General features: G+C 35.5%; 1 protein-coding gene across 2 annotated transcripts; it reads right to left on the bottom strand.

Annotated features, from left to right (window-relative positions):
- Window positions 1-143: 143 nt before the first annotated feature.
- LOC132553096 (MBT domain-containing protein 1-like) lies at window positions 144-19169 on the bottom strand. 2 transcript variants are annotated; one of them, XM_060217307.1, is made up of 22 exons: window positions 19038-19169; window positions 18223-18238; window positions 17843-17964; window positions 16991-17165; window positions 15417-15562; window positions 14980-15076; window positions 13370-13449; window positions 12864-12981; window positions 12372-12506; window positions 12053-12141; window positions 11785-11928; window positions 11293-11389; window positions 10975-11054; window positions 10509-10610; window positions 10139-10286; window positions 8939-9018; window positions 8647-8711; window positions 5430-5599; window positions 5031-5150; window positions 4198-4368; window positions 2715-3109; window positions 144-1461 (listed from the first exon to the last, which is right to left on the bottom strand). In XM_060217307.1, the coding sequence occupies exons 1-22, from the start codon at window positions 19038-19040 to the stop codon at window positions 1324-1326; spliced, it is 2691 nt and encodes an 896-aa protein (XP_060073290.1). In that variant the 5' UTR covers window positions 19041-19169; the 3' UTR covers window positions 144-1323. The 2 variants fall into 2 exon arrangements, with proteins under 2 accessions (XP_060073290.1, XP_060073291.1); XM_060217308.1 differs by having other exon boundaries at window positions 5043-5150.
- Window positions 19170-19338: the final 169 nt, after the last annotated feature.

Raw genomic sequence — 19338 nt, 5'->3', positions numbered from 1 at the left:
CAGGCCAGCACCACCAAGTTTTATCTCTTCACTTTTAGGTCATTTGGATGGGCCAGATCTTTATTATAAACACCATTCTTGTGATAATACCTTCACAAAATTGGTCAGTGATTTTCTATAGAATAAATAACAACAACATCATATTTCATTAATAGTTTCATTCAATATAAATTGCATCTAACGAGGAACTAGGACAAGATCTGTGATAACTGACTGTAGTATTTAAATTCATTAAACAGAACCACAGTTCTTGACTTACATATGTATACTGGTGACAGCCCCTGACAGGGGTGCTGCCTGCTTAATATCGCCAGTATTACCCTTTAACATTGTTACAGTCTTAATGCATGTACACTACGGTTAATAGATCAACTGTTAGCACTGGCCTTCAGGCAAATACACTGTACAACAATTTAGGCATGAATATATATATTGCAATTTTCATATAAAAAAGTATTCCCAATTTGCAGTAGATCATCTTGTCTGTATTTGTTATACCACCAAACTGGCCACTAACCCTAACATCAAAATACATGAAATAATTAGCACAGTAATGATCAATTTAATTTTCTCAAACTAAAATTATGAAAAAATGGCTTTTAATTATGTTTCTAAATTGAACTCAATATAAGCCAGTAATTTAAAGAACAATGTATCACAAAGTATTTACATATCAAACAGGAGGGTTGTTAACATTCATTATAGTAATGCCCACAATAAAATGTAATGGACATCAACATTGCACAATTGTACCGTATTATTCTGATAAACTCTCCTACTAAAGAAAGGTCCCATTCCCCTCTAAATTAAAATCCTAGAAGAACCAAATTAACTAATCCCCAAAGTTTCAATAGTTACATACGAGATCTAGAGCTGACCTACAGAATTTCAATATTTTGAGCTCTTTTTAATGCCCCATCTTTTGAAGAATGTCAAGCACTAGGAAATTTCTAAGAATAGATACAATGCCTACAAAACTTTCATAAGAATTCAAAACTTGGAATTAGCATCAATACATTACACTGAAAACCCTTAATTTCTGTCATAATTTTGGTAAAATTACAGGAGTCTTCCTGGTTAACAGTAGACTTATATTCCAACTAGAAAAGAAATTACACACTGATCTATGTGACAAATAAAGAAAATGAGAATAAAAGGCAATCATGGCAGATATGTAGACCTGTGAGGAAGTATCCATAACTGTAAATCCTTGAAAGTAACTCCATATGTGTTTGTTATATGTGTCTATCTTTATAAAGTTCAAAAAAATTTTATCAAAAAAAGGGGAAAAAATCTCAACAGGCTGAACACAAATTAAGCCTGCTATGATGAGGTGATTCTTGATGAATTTTTTAAGTTTTGAATTAAGTCATATATTTTGAGAGAAGCACCAACTTTCATTCCAGTTAAGCTAACTATCTGCTCTCGAGTCAACTCCAAAAATCTCTTTCCGTCAATGTTCTGAAATAGAGAAATAAGTACATTTACCAATAATTACCTCTTTTAAAAAAATGACAAAGAAAATTGTTTTGAAACATTTCAGAAACAGACTTTAATAAACAACATAGTTCTAATACATCTTCAGTTTGTTTACCACTCAAACATGCTACATTTTCCAGTTTAATCAGAAAGAAAAACTTTGCCAAATCTTTACTGTAGGTCCACAACTTTGCTGAAGACTTACTATCCTGTCTATCAGTCCCAAGTCTTTACAGAAGACTTACTACCCTGTCTATCAGTCCAAATCTTTACAGAAGACTTACTACCCTGTCTATCAGTCCATGTCTTTACAGAAGACTTCCTATGCTGTCTATCAGTACAAGTTTTTACAGAAGACTTACTACCCTGTCTATCAGTCCAAGTCTTTACAGAAGACTTACTTTCCTGCCTATCTGTCCCAAGTCTTTATAGAAGACTTACTACTCTGTCTATCAGTCTTTACAGAAGACTTACTACCGTATCAGTACAAGTCTTTACAGAAGACTTACTACCCTGTCTATCAGTCCCAAGTCTTTACAGAAGACTTACTACCATGTCTATCAGTCCCAAGTCTTTATAGAAGACTTACTACCCTTTCTATCAGTCCAAGTCTTTACAGAAGACTTACTACTATCGGTACAAGTCTTTACAGAAGACTATCATCAGTCCAAGTCTTTACAGAAGACTTACTACCATGTCTATCAGTCCCAAGTCTTTATAGAAGACTTACTACCCTTTCTATCAGTCCAAGTCTTTACAGAAGACTTACTACCGTATCGGTACAAGTCTTTACAGAAGACTTACTACCCTGTCTATCAGTCCATGTCTTTACAGAAGACTTACTATGCTGTCTATCAGTACAAGTCTTTACAGAAGACTTACTACCCTGTCTATCAGTCCAAATCTTTACAGAAGACTTACTACCCTGTCTATCAGTACAAGTCTTTACAGAAGACTTACTACCTTGTCTATCAGTCCCAAGTCTTTACAGAAGACTTACTACCCTGTCGCTATTCTCTTGGTTGTAAGTAGAAAAGGAAACAAGTTAACTCCTTTATTTTTCCAGTCTCTTTAGAGCAGATACTTTCTCTGATCATGGAAGCCTTTATTCTACTCTAAAACTTGTGTATATACATCTCTTTCTTCCCTAAACTTGTTTATATATGAAATATCAGCTCTATGGCCCTGCTCCATAGTCTGGTATATACAAACTATCATATGTTTTTGTTTCTTACCAGTTTTGTGAAGCTATCACACTGAGCAGCACAGTCCTGATCTCTAAGGAAGTGGTTCACATCGGAAACAGTCCAGGCAGACGGCGACACTTGTTTTTGTCTATCGGATGTTGTCTCTGATGACCCTGTCTTGCCAGGGTCAGAAATAGTGACATGAGTGAGAGGGTCAGAATTGATGACCTTGGCTAGGTCAGAGGATGATCCACGGAGAGGTGACTTAGACAAGAGGAGATTGGACAGCGCAGTCTTGGTGAAAGCTATACCGGTGGTTGGAGCAGGAGAAGTGTCCATAGGCTCTGTCTTCACTGTCTCTATGGAAACTCCTCCTCCAGGCGCATGGGGGCTTAATGTTGGGGGACCGTCCACCGTTCCACTATCATCAATCTCCTGTTTTGCTGTAGAGAATTATATCAGAAATAGTATGATTAGATCATGAACTTTGGAATTAACGCATAGTTGAATGTTAAAACAAAACAGAACAAAGTACAACAATAACTATTCCCTGCACAATGCTACCTAAACGAAAAAAACAATCATATACCTACATGTTAACTACAATCCAAGAGTGTTACTAATATTTTAATAAAGATCATCTTTAACCGTTAAATTTTCAATCTCTTTCCATGGCAACAAGAAAAAAATGAGAACTCCATTTTTTAAATGTTGAACATTTTTGATATTTTACTCTGTAAACAGCAAAATCTGAAGATTTGGCCATTTCCATGGTAACTAGAAAGCTCCATTTCAGGTAGTGATCTTGAATGGTTTTGGTGTCATGTTCTGAAATTTATAATTAGGCCTGTTTCCATAGCAAGGGAAGAATTATGTAAATGAAAAGGTTATCCACAGCAAAAGGCATTATTAGAGTATTAACTTTGTAACCATACAAAGATCTGAGAAGTTGAACTTTTAAAGTTCTGGTCTAGGAAATGCCCATGCTTGGTTAATATCCCCCATTACAATGAAATTCATGTTGTAATATCTAGAAGGTGCATAAAAACAAGCATAAAATTCTAAAATTAATGGAGTTTTTAAGTAATGTAAATATCACAATGAAAAGAGAAATTCAACAGAAATAAAGACTGATTCACATTTGCTCCTGACCAATCACATCAGTCACTTCACTCACTGATAACATTGCAAGTTCTACCCACCTGCTTATAATGACCTCCTACTGAGCCTTTCTGATGATTGATCTGTTTATACTGACATTTGCATATACTTTTTTATACTGACCTGTAAAAACTGACCTTTACACATACTTTGTAATACTGACCATTGAACATGTTTTTTGTTACACTGTCCTTTGGATGGGCCTGTTAAGACTGACCTTTGACTGAGTCTGTCAAGACAGACCTTTGGCTCTGAGAGGGCCTGTTAAGACTGACCTTTGGCTCTGAGAGGGCCTGTTAAGACTGACCTTTGGCTCTGAGAGGGCCTGTTTAGACTGACCATTGGCTATACCTTTTTTTTTTTTACTTACCTTTCACTGGGCCTGTACGCCCCTCATCCAATGGTGGCAGTGTACTAGGGTCGGAGTGTGCAGATCTAGTGCGGCTGCCGAAGGACAAGAATCCCTGGGCACGGTCGTTGTTCTGTAGATCTCGGTGGATATCCAGCATGGTGCTGCCTGGGATCAACTTTGGCTTCCGCTCTGTTGTATAGGGCAAGCATTTCAGTTAACATCATTCTAATGTTAGTTGTCTTCTTGTCAAATTAACACAAAGTGAGCATGGGCTATCATTCACATATCCCCCTTTCATCCTTTTTCTTTTGATACAAATCTATCTGAATAATGAAGTTGTTCATTAGCTATCTGCATAAGCTTTTTCATTCAAAATCTGACCTATGACCTGTATACAGTATACTGGTGGGGAAAACTATTAAGGGGTTCATGTCATATCTTGTACACAATGTTTTTATTTGAGAAATGGTCTAGTGTGACCTTTGGCTTTTGATCTTGCCCAATGGCCACCAAAATCTGAACAAGTGTTGACCTTGGTAGTGATGCCATATTGTAAATATGAATTAAATCTGTCAGATAGTTCATCTGTTATCTGTATTTTACAACTGATTAAGGGTGATGATAGGATCATAAAGTATCTTGTACATTTATCTCAAACAAAGGTCTGTATAAATATACATAAAAGAGGAAAACCAAAGAAGTTAATTTGACATCTTTGAGCCCTAACCATCAGCTCCTTGGGAACACTATATAGGTTTCTCCTATTTCAGTATAGTTAAACCTTGTATTGTAGTATGATAGTACATACAATTAGATTTCAATCTTAAAAAAGTGAGTAAAATGACACTAACTTGTAGACTTACTTTTGCGTGGTCCCTTGTAGATCTGAGTCTTGCCTTTGCGTTTTTTAGAGTGACTGTCTGTAGATTTGCTTGACTTGGTTACTTGAGGGATTGGTGCTGGAGGTTCAACTACAGAACATAAAGCAAATATCAATTGTATGATGGCAATGTAATTACAGCGTCTTCTCTTCCTACTGGCACATGTGTGCTTTACTAGATCTTTTACTGCAAAAACAGGTGAAGCTCATCAGTATCAAATAAAAACAGTCCCAAGTTCTTGAATATATATAATGATTAATACCTTGATATATATCAAATTACAGAAAAAAACCATTCTATATCTATCAGATCATCATCACATATTTGACTTGTTTACTGGCTTTAACACTGTTTCAGTATTTTACTCACCTTTAACCCTTGGCCCCTCTAGGCCATAGCTCATGACCTCACACCATCCAGCAGGGTAAAGGTCTGGAGACTCGCTGTCCACCCACTGATCATATTCATTCTCCCAACCATCAAAATGGATCCGTAAGAGTCGACCCACCACCTTACTGACAGTAGCCACACAGATAAGCCTAGAAAAAAAAAACGAGAAGGGTTATACACAAGACTACTTCAAAATTCATATCTTATCTTCTCAATGACTACAATGTCACACAACGATTCTAACCTACATTGTCAGGGACTGTAAAGTCACAAGATAATTGTAATCTGCTTTGTCAGGGACTATGTCACATGATGATTCTTATATCTACACTATCTGGAATTGTGTGGTCATGCGACTTTTCTCATCTTTACTTGGCAGGGACTGTAAGTCACATAATAATCTTATTTCTACCTTGTCTGGGACTGTAAGTCACATAATAATCTTATTTCTACCTTGTCTGGGACTGTAAGTCACATAATAATCTTATTTCTACCTTGTCTGGGACTGTAAGTCACATAATAATCTTATTTCTACCTTGTCTGGGACTGTAAGTCACATAATAATCTTATTTCTACCTTGTCTGGGACTGTAAGTCACATAATAATCTTATTTCTACCTTGTCTGGGACTGTAAGTCACATAATAATCTTATATCTACCTTGTCTGGGACTGTAAGTCACATAATAATCTTATTTCTACCTTGTCTGGGACTGTAAGTCACATAATAATCTTATTTCTACCTTGTCTGGGACTGTAAGTCACATAATAATCTTATTTCTACCTTGTCTGGGACTGTAAGTCACATAATAATCTTATTTCTACCTTGTCTGGGACTGTAAGTCACATAATAATCTTATTTCTACCTTGTCTGGGACTGTAAGTCACATAATAATCTTATTTCTACCTTGTCTGGGACTGTAAGTCACATAATAATCTTATTTCTACCTTGTCTGGGACTGTAAGTCACATAATAATCTTATTTCTACCTTGTCTGGGACTGTAAGTCACATAATAATCTTATTTCTACCTTGTCTGGGACTGTAAGTCACATAATAATCTTATTCACATCTACCTTGTCTGGGACTGTAAGTCACATAATAATCTTATTTCTACCTTGTCTGGGACTGTAAGTCACATAATAATCTTATTTCTACCTTGTCTGGGACTGTAAGTCACATAATAATCTTATTTCTACCTTGTCTGGGACTGTAAGTCACATAATAATCTTATTTCTACCTTGTCTGGGACTGTAAGTCACATAATAATCTTATTTCTACCTTGTCTGGGACTGTAAGTCACATAATAATCTTATTTCTACCTTGTCTGGGACTGTAAGTCACATAATAATCTTATTTCTACCTTGTCTGGGACTGTAAGTCACATAATAATCTTATTTCTACCTTGTCTGGGACTGTAAGTCACATAATAATCTTATTTCTACCTTGTCTGGGACTGTATGGTCACATGACAATCTTATTTCTACCTTGTCTGGGACTGTAAGTCACATAATAATCTAATTTCTACCTTGTCTGGGACTGTAAGTCACATAATAATCTTATTTCTACCTTGTCTGGGACTGTAAGTCACATAATAATCTTATTTCTACCTTGTCTGGGACTGTAAGTCACATAATAATCTTATTTCTACCTTGTCTGGGACTGTAAGTCACATAATAATCTTATTTCTACCTTGTCTGGGACTGTATGGTCACATGACAATTCTTATATCTACCTTGTCTGGGACTGTAAGTCACATAATAATCTTATTTCTACCTTGTCTGGGACTGTAAGTCACATAATAATCTTATTTCTACCTTGTCTGGGACTGTAATGTAAGTCACATAATAATCTTATTTCTACCTTGTCTGGGACTGTAAGTCACATAATAATCTTATTTCTACCTTGTCTGGGACTGTAAGTCACATAAATCTTATTTCTACCTTGTCTGGGACTGTAAGTCACATAATAATCTTATTTCTACCTTGTCTGTAAGTCACATAATAATCTTATTTCTACCTTGTCTGGGACTGTAAGTCACATAATAATCTTATTTCTACCTTGTCTGGGACTGTAAGTCACATAATAATCTTATTTCTACCTTGTCTGGGACTGTAAGTCACATAATAATCTTATTTCTACCTTGTCTGGGACTGTAAGTCACATAATAATCTTATTTCTACCTTGTCTGGGACTGTAAGTCACATAATAATCTTATTTCTACCTTGTCTGGGACTGTAAGTCACATAATAATCTTATTTCTACCTTGTCTGGGACTGTAAGTCACATAATAATCTTATTTCTACCTTGTCTGGGACTGTAAGTCACATAATAATCTAATTTCTACCTTGTCTGGGACTGTAAGTCACATAATAATCTAATTTCTACCTTGTCTGGGACTGTAAGTCACATAATAATCTTATTTCTACCTTGTCTGGGACTGTAAGTCACATAATAATCTTATTTCTACCTTGTCTGGGACTGTAAGTCACATAATAATCTTATTTCTACCTTGTCTGGGACTGTAAGTCACATAATAATCTTATTTCTACCTTGTCTGGGACTGTAAGGTCACATTGTCTGGGACTGTAAGTCACATAATAATCTTATTTCTACCTTGTCTGGGACTGTAAGTCACATAATAATCTTATTTCTACCTTGTCTGGGACTGTAAGTCACATAATAATCTTATTTCTACCTTGTCTGGGACTGTAAGTCACATAATAATCTTATTTCTACCTTGTCTGGGACTGTAAGTCACATAATAATCTTATATCTACCTTGTCTGGGACGGTTGGGTCATATGACAATTCTTATATCTACCTAGCCAGGAATTGTAATGTCACCCATATGATGATTTTATATCTTCCCTTGTCTGGGACTGTAGGGTCATATGACAGTTCCAATTCCTGAAATAGATCCCTCTTCCTCTGGATAACTGCATCTCACAAGACAACTCTCATTTCATGTCCGAAAAGTATAACAGATCATAAAGTATATTCATAGAAAATACAAGTACGATAAAAAGTGGAAAGTTTATGCACACTTGACAATGTGCATAACAATATTTTAAAATCTTATGTAGTCATTTTCTAACCACCACTGTACTGGCTATTGAACTGTTATTTGAGTCAGGAACTGAAGAATAGAAATTAGCAGAGTTATCACCACAATGAAGATATTTGTTAATATGTGTATACCTGGGCTCCATCAGATCAACTGCTTCTACTTTATGACCAGGTTTGAAGCCATGTTTTGGTATTTCCTGAAACAGAGATGCTGTGCTATTGAGAACAAATTCAAAATTAAGATCTCTCAAGACTGAATGTTTTATGTTTCTTTGCTTTCACAAAATTGAACACTCAAATACAAATGACCCTACATTAATACTAGTTTACCTGGAAATCTGATGTATCTGGTCTAACTTAAGAATCATCTTCAGTATAATAAGACAAGTCTTTTAACATTCAAGGAATTAAAAAAACTTCTTACCTTATCAAATAGTTTGACAGGAGCAGCAGTTGACTTGGATTGTTTTAAATACTCAAACCACTTAAACTGGCCTTTATATCCTACAACAAACATCAGCAGTATCAACAGCTGGTCATACCATACACACAAAAATATTCACACCAGATGTTACCTCCAGTAATCAAAGTGTAGATGTAAGACAAATCCAATCCACATGTCATGTTAATTCAACAAGGCATACACAGGTGTTTCTATCCAACTCTTGAATTACTTATTCAATAGGATATCGGGCTAAAGGCTGTTGCCAAGGGGGGAACACTGGAGTAGGGCTTAATGACCTACTCTCATTGGGAGGGGTGGGGTGAGGAAAATAGATGGAAATATTTTTGTAAATGAAAGAAGGGAATGATAGAGAAATTCTAACACCTTTTACATAAAAAATTATTCAGCCAAAACATTTCAATTACAATCTCAATAAGAGTTCCATATTACTATATGTCTAACCTTTCCTGCTTTTTATACAAGTTTTTTTTTGTCAAAATACATTCAAACTTATGTTTCCCCTCCCCATCCCCTACGATACCAAATTTCCGAGTTAATTTCAATAAAAAACATGTAATCACCATAGCTATGTTGGCATCATGTTTAAATGTCAATGTATAGTAAAATATGACATTTTCATGTCTCAATATTCACTCATATACAGATTTTTACCCCCAAAATATCATTCTTCCTGAAGGAGAGGTAAACCTGTCTTGTATATTACTGTAATTGTTTCAATATGACTATAATCTAAATCTACAGTAGTCAGTTCTCAACATCTGAGGTTTTTGTCAAAAAAGTAGGATTTGTGCAATGTATTTGGTGAGTTCAGAGGTCAAAGTAACTATATTGCTAATTGGATTGGAGCAGTAAGTTTACCTAAAATTATGATGATGCTACTGAGGCTGCCACAAAATCTATGTTTTCATTTATCAAGGACTTCACTTACTGACAAGATTTTTAATGATCAAAACAACAAACACTCTGACTGAAAATCTTGACATTTCCCAAACTATGACCATAAATTACTTTAGGAGTCGAGAATGGTAGATACAGAGCATCATGTTGTCTGAGGCATGTTAATAAGAATGTGGTATTCAGCATTCAAAACTGGAAGAGTTTTGTTAGAAAAGGCTCAAATCCAGATTTCAATTCCCAAAATATTTAAGTTACACTTACCTCTTGGAGGAGTGAGGTCTAAACCATTCACCTCACAAAAGCCCACAGGAAATATACACGGTGAAGATGTATGATAACAAAACCAGTCTGAGCCATTCTGGGCCATGGAGCCATCTATACCAATCATCAAGTAATTATTCTTCAATACCTAAAAAAAAATTAAAATACACTCAAATCAAACCAGAACTGTAATCCTATCAGTACACATTATTACAAGTCTTTTTATCAAAGTGTAAAGTACAGGCAACAACACCCTCCTTTCAAGGTTTAGTTTTTTATATTCACTGGATTAAAAATTAACTTCTTTGCTCTCTTGTTACCCTTGTAATGATTGAAGTCATTCTCCTACTATCTCATATAGCAGACCTACCTTCATGACAGTAGCGACACAGATGGCAGATAGGTTAAGTGGGTCAATTGCTTCTAATTTCATTCCAACCTGGAACCGAAGATCTCCCTGAGGCTCCTTCACCTGGAAACAGAAATCCCATCATTAAAATAGCTCCACAACCAATATGGAAAAACAGATGGATTTCTCTCATGGACTCATGTTAAAAGTTGGTTAGATTTTCAATTATAAATTCCTGTAGCTATAGTTTTCCTTCCATACTTTGTAAAGATTGAATGTAAAGAGCCAACATCTTAAGTGTTGGTCCAAGATGACAGTGTCAGTATACAAGACTGAGAACTATAAACAACACAATGTTGTACATGTCTTTTGATAATACTAGTGGAAACATCTTCATATGACACTGGCTACTGTGAGGACAGGTGCTAATTACGGGGCGTTATTCAGAGAGTGTAATTATTATGCTATTTAAACACATTAGCCTTACCTTGTGGAACATTTCTGGAACTGCGTCATTTTGCTGGTAGTTCTCTGTTATTATCTTGTTCAGACACTGGTTTTTGTATTCTGTAAAGCAACAATACATTTTTACATCATAGTAAAATATAGCAAATGAGGAAGACTGGGATGAATTTTCTGTTCTTAATTGGGTTTTTTTCTTTTCATACAAAAAGGAAAAAAAATCTTACATAACAATGCTTTCAAAGTTTACATGTGCAGGACCTCAAGTTAGCAGCAATTTTTATTGTAACATCATGAAAGTGTTATAAAACAGCTAATTATAACTAAGATGCCAAGTACCTACCCTGACTGGCATGGAGTTTGTGACCAGATCTTTGGGACCATGTGATTGGGTGCACCAAAGGGGATCTCATGTGACACCAAAAGTCATCATTTTCTTCCTGTGGCACAAATAAACAACATTCAGATACATCTGCACCAGTATGTACAAGATCTTCTCAAAATTGACAGAGAATATTTAACTAAATGAAAACACTTTATAAATATTTCCTGAATTATGAATTCTATTATAGGCTGTTTTGGGCATCATCCCTGACATACTGCAGTAATATATTTAGATGCTAAACTCAACAAAATTCACCAAGAATAATTAGATGCTTAACTGATTTTAAAGCATGACCTGGTTAATCAGCAAGCTTCAGTTTAAACAGACTTTAAACCTGAATCACATGATCAGAATATTTTTGGCTCAAGATGCCATACCATGCAAAATAAAGGTAGACAAAATAAGCCTTAATCAGTCCAGGGATCTGAAAAATTTAAATAAACACTATACCTTAGAATCCACATATTGTAACCGTAGACGGCCTCCAATTACTTCATCTACTGTGGCAACCCTCATGGCCGACACACACATCTTATCCACCACCTCAACATGCACTCCCTTTCTGAAGCGATGATTGCTGATGCTTTCCACTACCTACAAACAACAATTTTCTCCACGTTAACTAACAGTAAACAACAGTAATAAATAAAATCAAGTGAACATATAACACAATGAATTTCATATAATACTTTGTTCTGTTTATAAATAAACACTGTACCTTATTGTAGAAATTACTGGGTAAGGTTCGTGAGCCAGTTAGTCTCTTCACAAGATATTCCTTCCAGTCAAGATATTTGTGCTGTATTGCTGAAACAAGAATGAATTTATAACAAACATTTGGTCAATAACAAATTTGTTGCCACTTTTACCAATCACTGAAAACACTTCATTCCACTAATGTTTAGTGTTGCTGTACTATAATTTTTTGTTTTTTAGATATAACAAGATACTTAGCTGTAATTACATAATTGGTATGTTTGGTTGGTATGGTACTAAGAAAAAATCAGCTATATATTTGTCTTGTTCAAGGTACCTACATTTGGGTGGTACGAGCGGCTTGCCTATGGTCGCACACCAGCCAACAGGGTGAACATCTTGAGTGCACAGGTTCATCCAGAAGTCATAACTTGTATCATTGCCAAATCCCTCAAACCTCATTAGAGACTTGTACCCTACAAACAACAGTTTTCCAATCAACAGGAAGAATCAGAGATCATACAAACTTATGAGTTCATCAAACATAAAAAGAAAATATAACACTTTGATATTCTTTGCCAAGGCAACTCATATCCATCATCCAAAGCATGTATTTAAATGCAATTCTAACATAAATCTCTGCTTCAAATCAAAGCTGAAATAGCATTTATAACTCATCAGATGTTTAAAATATTCTGAACTTTTAAAAGGTTTGTCTCCACAATTTGTTTATTTGCTGTTTGGGTAACAAAGAGGTTTGTCATTGCTGTGATCTGTTACTTACTTTCAGTGCGGAAAGAAATTCAAGTTATGTACAGTATTACTATGTATACCTGCTATCTTGACAACAGTTGCTATCCAGTAGGCGTGATCAGGAAGGTCACATTCATGGTTCTGAATCTCTACTTTCATCCCAACAGTGATGTTGAGCCAATTGTCAGACATTGGGCACTGCAAAGAGGAAAATGATTAAATAACTTTGTGGATATATAGGGACTCAATATTTCCAATCTCTGTTCAAGAAACTGTAATCACAGTTTAATAATCTTGTATCAAATCCAAAAGCTTTAAAGAACAAAAGCTTGGGTCCTCATTTAAGTAGGGAAACTGATAGAATACCAATACGAGTCATTTTGAAGATGATGCAAATAGAGCTGGACTGTTGAATAAGGGAAAAAACTTGTGACATCACTAATAGATCACAACCATGATATACAACACAACATAAAATTGATTCAACAACTATAATGTTGTGTTATCTAGTTATATCTATGGTCTAAACAACAGCTGCACACTGGTGGGATCAATGCCTACTGAGTATCAATCCATGGGATCTTACATGTTTGAAACAGCTGACAGAGGCTGCCTCTGATGATGTGGAAGACAGGTATGGACCCCAGTCAAAGCCCCGCACTCCACCTGTTACGTAAAAGGAACAAATCATTTCATATCAGGGATATGGATAAGTTTCAACTAGTTATACTAACATAAAATTGATATATAAAGTACTGGTAACATATTATGTATAGTATCTGGGATACAAAGTTCAAGTTATATATATATATCTATAATTGGTATTAAAAGTGATGTGTTAACATGTTGTAATTTGTAACATTAGAGATATTATGACATGTTATAGCTTATAATATACCGTAAATATTCGCGTATAGTGCACACTTTTTTAAGCTGAAACTGTCGTGTCAAAAAGGGGGTGCGCACTATACGCAGGTACATGCCATTCCTGGGGTTATCATTCCCGAGTTCTGCATCCGCCATATTGGATTACCTCCCTTCATATAGTTATATGTAAAAGTCGTCGGTCTTATATGATAGTTTGGAGATAAAAACAACAAAAAAATAAAATAAATTTTGAATGTTTTAATCATCTGCCATTCACGCTAGCATTACGGTGAATCTAATTTTTTTTCGTTTCCCGTCGGTCTTACTATTGGTCGGGGCTATAGTAGTGTCTGAATTTCTGCCTCATTTTGATGATGTTGTATCTGTGGAATTCAATGAATCCGGAAGTTTTTAGGCGATTGTCGTTCTGTTCATAAATCGGATAGCCCATCCCACCGATGCCCAAAGTTGGTGACCCCATGACCTCTCTTGATCTGCATGGCCCGCACGCGCAGTTCTGTTGTACTGGCAGCGATGCCGGGATATCGGCGATCACATACATCTCTGGGTGTTTCGCTGTCGCACCTATGTCAGCCCTTCTGGTCAGTGGTTTGGACTTTAGACGGTCTTTTCTTTCTTCCGTGCCTTGATATTTCACTCTGGAATGTCGAAATGGCGACCGGCGGCACAAAACTCCAGTCTCTCGGCGTAGTCAAATGGCGTTCGCAGTTTCCCCATGTCGAAGTCAGTGTAAACAATCTATCATAAAATACCTTCGAATACCGCGGTGGGTACAGATACCATGAAAGATCATGCCTATACTGAACAAACCACCTGCTTTTATGGGGACAAGGTAGGATTGAAAATAATCAGACAGTTAAAACAACATCGTTTTCTGACCAAAAGTACGCGTTCAGCCCAAGCCGGGTGTCATCAGTCTCCTCATACTCAACGTGTTAACTGTCATTAACCGTTAATTATACAATCAGCCAAGCCTTTCATGCTTGTTAGGTCACCTGGGTAAATTTGTTTACTTATGGTAATTACATGTGTTAGGGTCACGCTCATTGTGGTTTCCTAATTATCAATGGATCAGACCACATCAAATGTTTCGTCGCAGTGACCAGTCAATTAATTTTTCTGTAGATTTTTTTTTTAAAATCTGATCTCCAAAAAGTACCTGCGCACTATAAGCGAGTGCGCACTATACGCGAATATTTACGGTAATAACATACATACTGTTAATATGCTATAATAAAATTCTGGTGTTGGGTTTAAATTCACTGATAGCAAATAACAAATGTTGACAATATTTAATCCAACAATTACCTGGACGACTGGTAACAGTTTTTGGCCAGGACATTTGTTTGATTGGCTGTGTAGCTTGTTTTCCTGGAGAATTCAGCTTCTTGCCTGCAATTTTTTTCTACAATCACGATACAAAACAATCTATTAGAGATATAGTTGATTGACCTTAAGTTACTAGTTAGATTTCAACAACCTCAGATAAGTTGATGAGGATATTAAAATATTGTTTTGGTTATCAGTAAAATAAGATACATATGTATGTTGAATAAATACTTCTTCAGGATAAGAAGTAAGAGTTTTTCAGTTGAGTTTAGAGTAAAACTCTGCCAATGAGTTCAATACCTTACAGAAATTACACACTCTGAAAAAATTTGGCGAGTCCCTTAGTAAGTGCATGGGAGTCCAAGACTGAAATATCTGTCCAAATCTCATTGCACACTTGTTAAATAGGCATTTACCTGAGGTGCAGTTGGTTCCTTAGAATTGGGTTTGCCTTCTCTTTGAGCTGTAGCAAAGCTCCTTGAACAAGAGAGACTACAGAAGCGCTTGGACTTTGAGTAGAATGCATGTTTGATCCCAACAGCTCCACACCTCTCACAAGTAGCTGAATCATATTAAACAAATGTAAATTCCACTGATAAAGTAAAGACAACACTTTCACTTGTAATCAAGAAATTATTGAAGTGATGAGAACCAGTAGGTAAAGTTGTATGATCAGCAGGCTCTCAGTGAATAATCAATGTTTATAATCTTAATTTTCATGAATTCTACAAATTGCATCAATTATACCTGGATTTCCCAATGTAAATTGTGATTCTGTTTTTAATGTATAAATATGTCGGAAAATAAAAACAAGAGTGCAGTGGACACAATATACGCCGCCACAAAATATAAATATCAAGATAAAATGGCATAAATCTTACAAAAATCAATGAACCGTAAAATCGCCCCTTCATGCACATCAAACCATTGTATTAGTGACAATGAGCAAGTTATATGAAAATCTGATGATACGTTTAGAAGGAGTTGCGTTCACAAGAAATGGACGTACAGACGGACGGAGAAGATGACGCCAATATACGACCCCCTCCACAGCATATAAAAAGGGTAATGAACATTCATATCTTAAATTCCTATTGTTTAGTGTTTACAACCACCAAGACGTAGCTGTTACGTAGATTATTGCAGAATACTGAGCAATGGCAACATCTTCCTGATCATTATCAAATGTATAAATATCAACGATAACCATCCAGAATATCCAAATTACAAAATAATCCAAAACACAGAATTCTGCTGCCCTCGGAACATAACTCATGTGAAATGAAGTAATTCCCATATTTGTAAATCAATTTTAATGAAAAATTTGGATGCCATGTTTTCAATAGTTAATTTCTTATAATTAATAAAGCATTAGCATATTTCTTCTTACAGATGTGTATATAGTAGCTAATCCTTTACAACAGTATCAAACTAACTATATGTCACTATGCCTAAAGCCTGAAAAGACACGGATATATGCTGTTTAAATTAGCTGACTGTTTCATATTTATATAGAGCATTGTTTCTACCAACAAATTAAGTTTTGAATTCTTAAACAGACGCTTACTTCTATTTCTTAGTTGACCAAGCTCAGACTATTTCCAACAATCGGAACAACTACTAGTGCAATTCATATTTGAAATTCAAGATATATACACAGGGTTTTCCATAAGAGCTGGTCGCCGGCCAATTTGACCGGCTACTTTGATCATTTGGCCACCTACACCAATCCAGTTCCGTAATAATGTTCCGTGCATGACTACATGTACACGGCAGGCCAGCCTCCTACTTTCACTACACAGCCTACTACTAACAAAATTATGGAAAACCCTGTATACAATTATGTCATCAACAATTATACAAACAATTTATTACATAACACATAACATTATAAATGCTATTTTGAAATTAAAAGAATTTAATTTCTGTTTGAAGATCATGAATTGCACTATTCGTAAGTTAACATCATGTACAAAGATGAGTTTTTTACCCATTCCATCCTTGCCATTGATGAACCTAAATGGTGTAGGCTGTCCTGAGGACTGGAAATTATAATTGCCGTAACCAGGTTTCTCATTTTCATCATCTGAAGAGCTTCCTGACATTTCATTGTAGCTATCATAACCATCATACAGCCCCAGATTACTCATATAGTCATCCTCTCCCTATAAAAAACAGGTGCAATGAGCCATAACAACATTCTGTATCACATAAATAAAAGATGAAATATTTCATTTTCCAGAACCTCTCTTTACTTAACAGACAGAAGGGAACTACGTTGCTTTCATTACTGTCCAAATATTGTTCAATCTCTATAATAAATAATAGGAGCCAAATTTCCTGTGATCCAAACCAAATCTTCCAATGTTAACATAATCTATGAATACAACACAGAAGTTGATTATAAAGCATGGTCAACTACCATGTTACATATCAACCCTTTGAAGCTAATATCAAAGTCAGACTTGGCCATGTCATTTATACAGATACAGCTACTTTTCATTACCCCTATATTGATGTTTTAGTACATTTGGAAATACAGATACAGCTACTTTTCATTACCCCTATATTGATGTTTTAATACAGTTGGAAATACAGATACAGCTACTTTTCATTTCCCCTCTATTGATGTTTTAATACAGTTGGAAATACAGATACAGCTACTTTTCATTTCCCCTCTATTGATGTTTTAATACAGTTGGAAATACAGATACAGCTACTTTTCATTTCCCCTCTATTGATGTTTTAATACAGTTGGAAATACAGATACAGCTACTTGTCATTACCCCTATATTGATGTTTTAATACAGTTGGAAATACAGGTACAGCTAATTTTCATTACCCCCATATTGCTGCTGTCATAAACAGAGTCTGAGTGAGCATCTGCCAGGCTGTGGTTAGAGTCCTCCTGTTTATGAAATGTCTCGCCATCTGCTTGTCCAGGTACACTCCATCCACCCCAGTCTGACAAAAAAAAATTGTTGATTACAGCCTAATAAATAATCTGTTTTATTAGACAACAAACAACTTTCATCTTAAATGAAACCAAAAGTATTGCAAATACCACAGACCACTTCATTGATGTTTCGTTAAAAATCTTTAGATAATTTAATAAGCTTTACTTATCCAACTTATTTTTTTTCACTATCTATTCAAAAGTTGATTTCTTGAAAATATCTCATCCACTCTGCATTTCCATCAAACCTGCAGCTCTATTCTCACCTGTATCAGTCTGATCCTGAAAAATATAAGATAACTAAATGAAAGAAAATCAGTATCAAAAGTATGATACAAATATGGTTGTAATAGCATTTTTAAAGAAAATGTCAACTGTAACCCAAAGCTGTTATACATGTGTTGGTAACATGAAAGTAGAGTGTAAATTGAATATTGTAAAATGAAAAGCAAAGTAACCAAAAGTATTGCATTGAATACTGCACAGTCACTCAATACTGTTGCAACCAAATCTCTCATACACATAAATAAACACTGACTGTTAAAAATAAAGTGAGGATATCATTCTGTAGTGACTGTAGTATGAGGCCAAATGGAGGCTACAAATATGGCCATATTGTACTTTATGACAGAACATTTGTTTTTATCGTTACAAAACTGTCAGTATTCTGCTTCAATAGACTCATTCCGTATACATTTTCCCTAAACTGAATCTTGTTATTCTGAAACACCCTGCAACTGGGCGATGCTGTCTAGACATTTCAAATATAGGTCAGTCGGATAGGTTATATACATGTATATAAAGTAGGTTATGTTTATGTCGGAGACGCGTGATCAACTTCCAACGCCGAACTGCATGCATTTGTATTTGTATTTTGAGCATAGTTTCAAAAAGTTATGAAATAACAGAATTGTGTTTCAGAAGAAAACTAATATACAGATTATTATCATGCTCCATTTCAATAAGCACATTATAACATGTCAAATATATAAACAAGAGTTTCATGTGCCACGACCTACTGCCACCAACCAAAACATTCGCCTGCAAGCTCGCGCACTGCATGTCAGGCGCAGATACTTACCATTTTGGTTCATAGAACAACCATTCAAAGTTCTTTTAACGAGACCACGACAAAATATCCAGTCAGTGACACTGAAATAACGTATAATTTGCCACTTTCGTGTGAGTGAGGCAGCAAAAGTAGCACTGGTGCCTGGATTTTCAGGGACAACAAAGGTGCACTTGTTTCCGCATGCGCAAATCACTCAAATACTTATCTTACAGAGCTTTTCATTGGCCAATAATTAGCCATAATCTGAAGATAGTAGTGTTGTGACCAATCAACACCGAGATTACATTAGAGTCCATAAAAGGTATGTCGT

This window comes from Ylistrum balloti, unplaced genomic scaffold (assembly GCF_031769215.1).
Source record: "Ylistrum balloti isolate Yb309-2 unplaced genomic scaffold, AGI_CSIRO_Ybal_v1 Utg370298, whole genome shotgun sequence".
Taxonomy (NCBI): Eukaryota; Metazoa; Mollusca; class Bivalvia; order Pectinida; family Pectinidae; genus Ylistrum; species Ylistrum balloti.
This window is presented reverse-complemented; position numbering and strand designations above follow the sequence as displayed.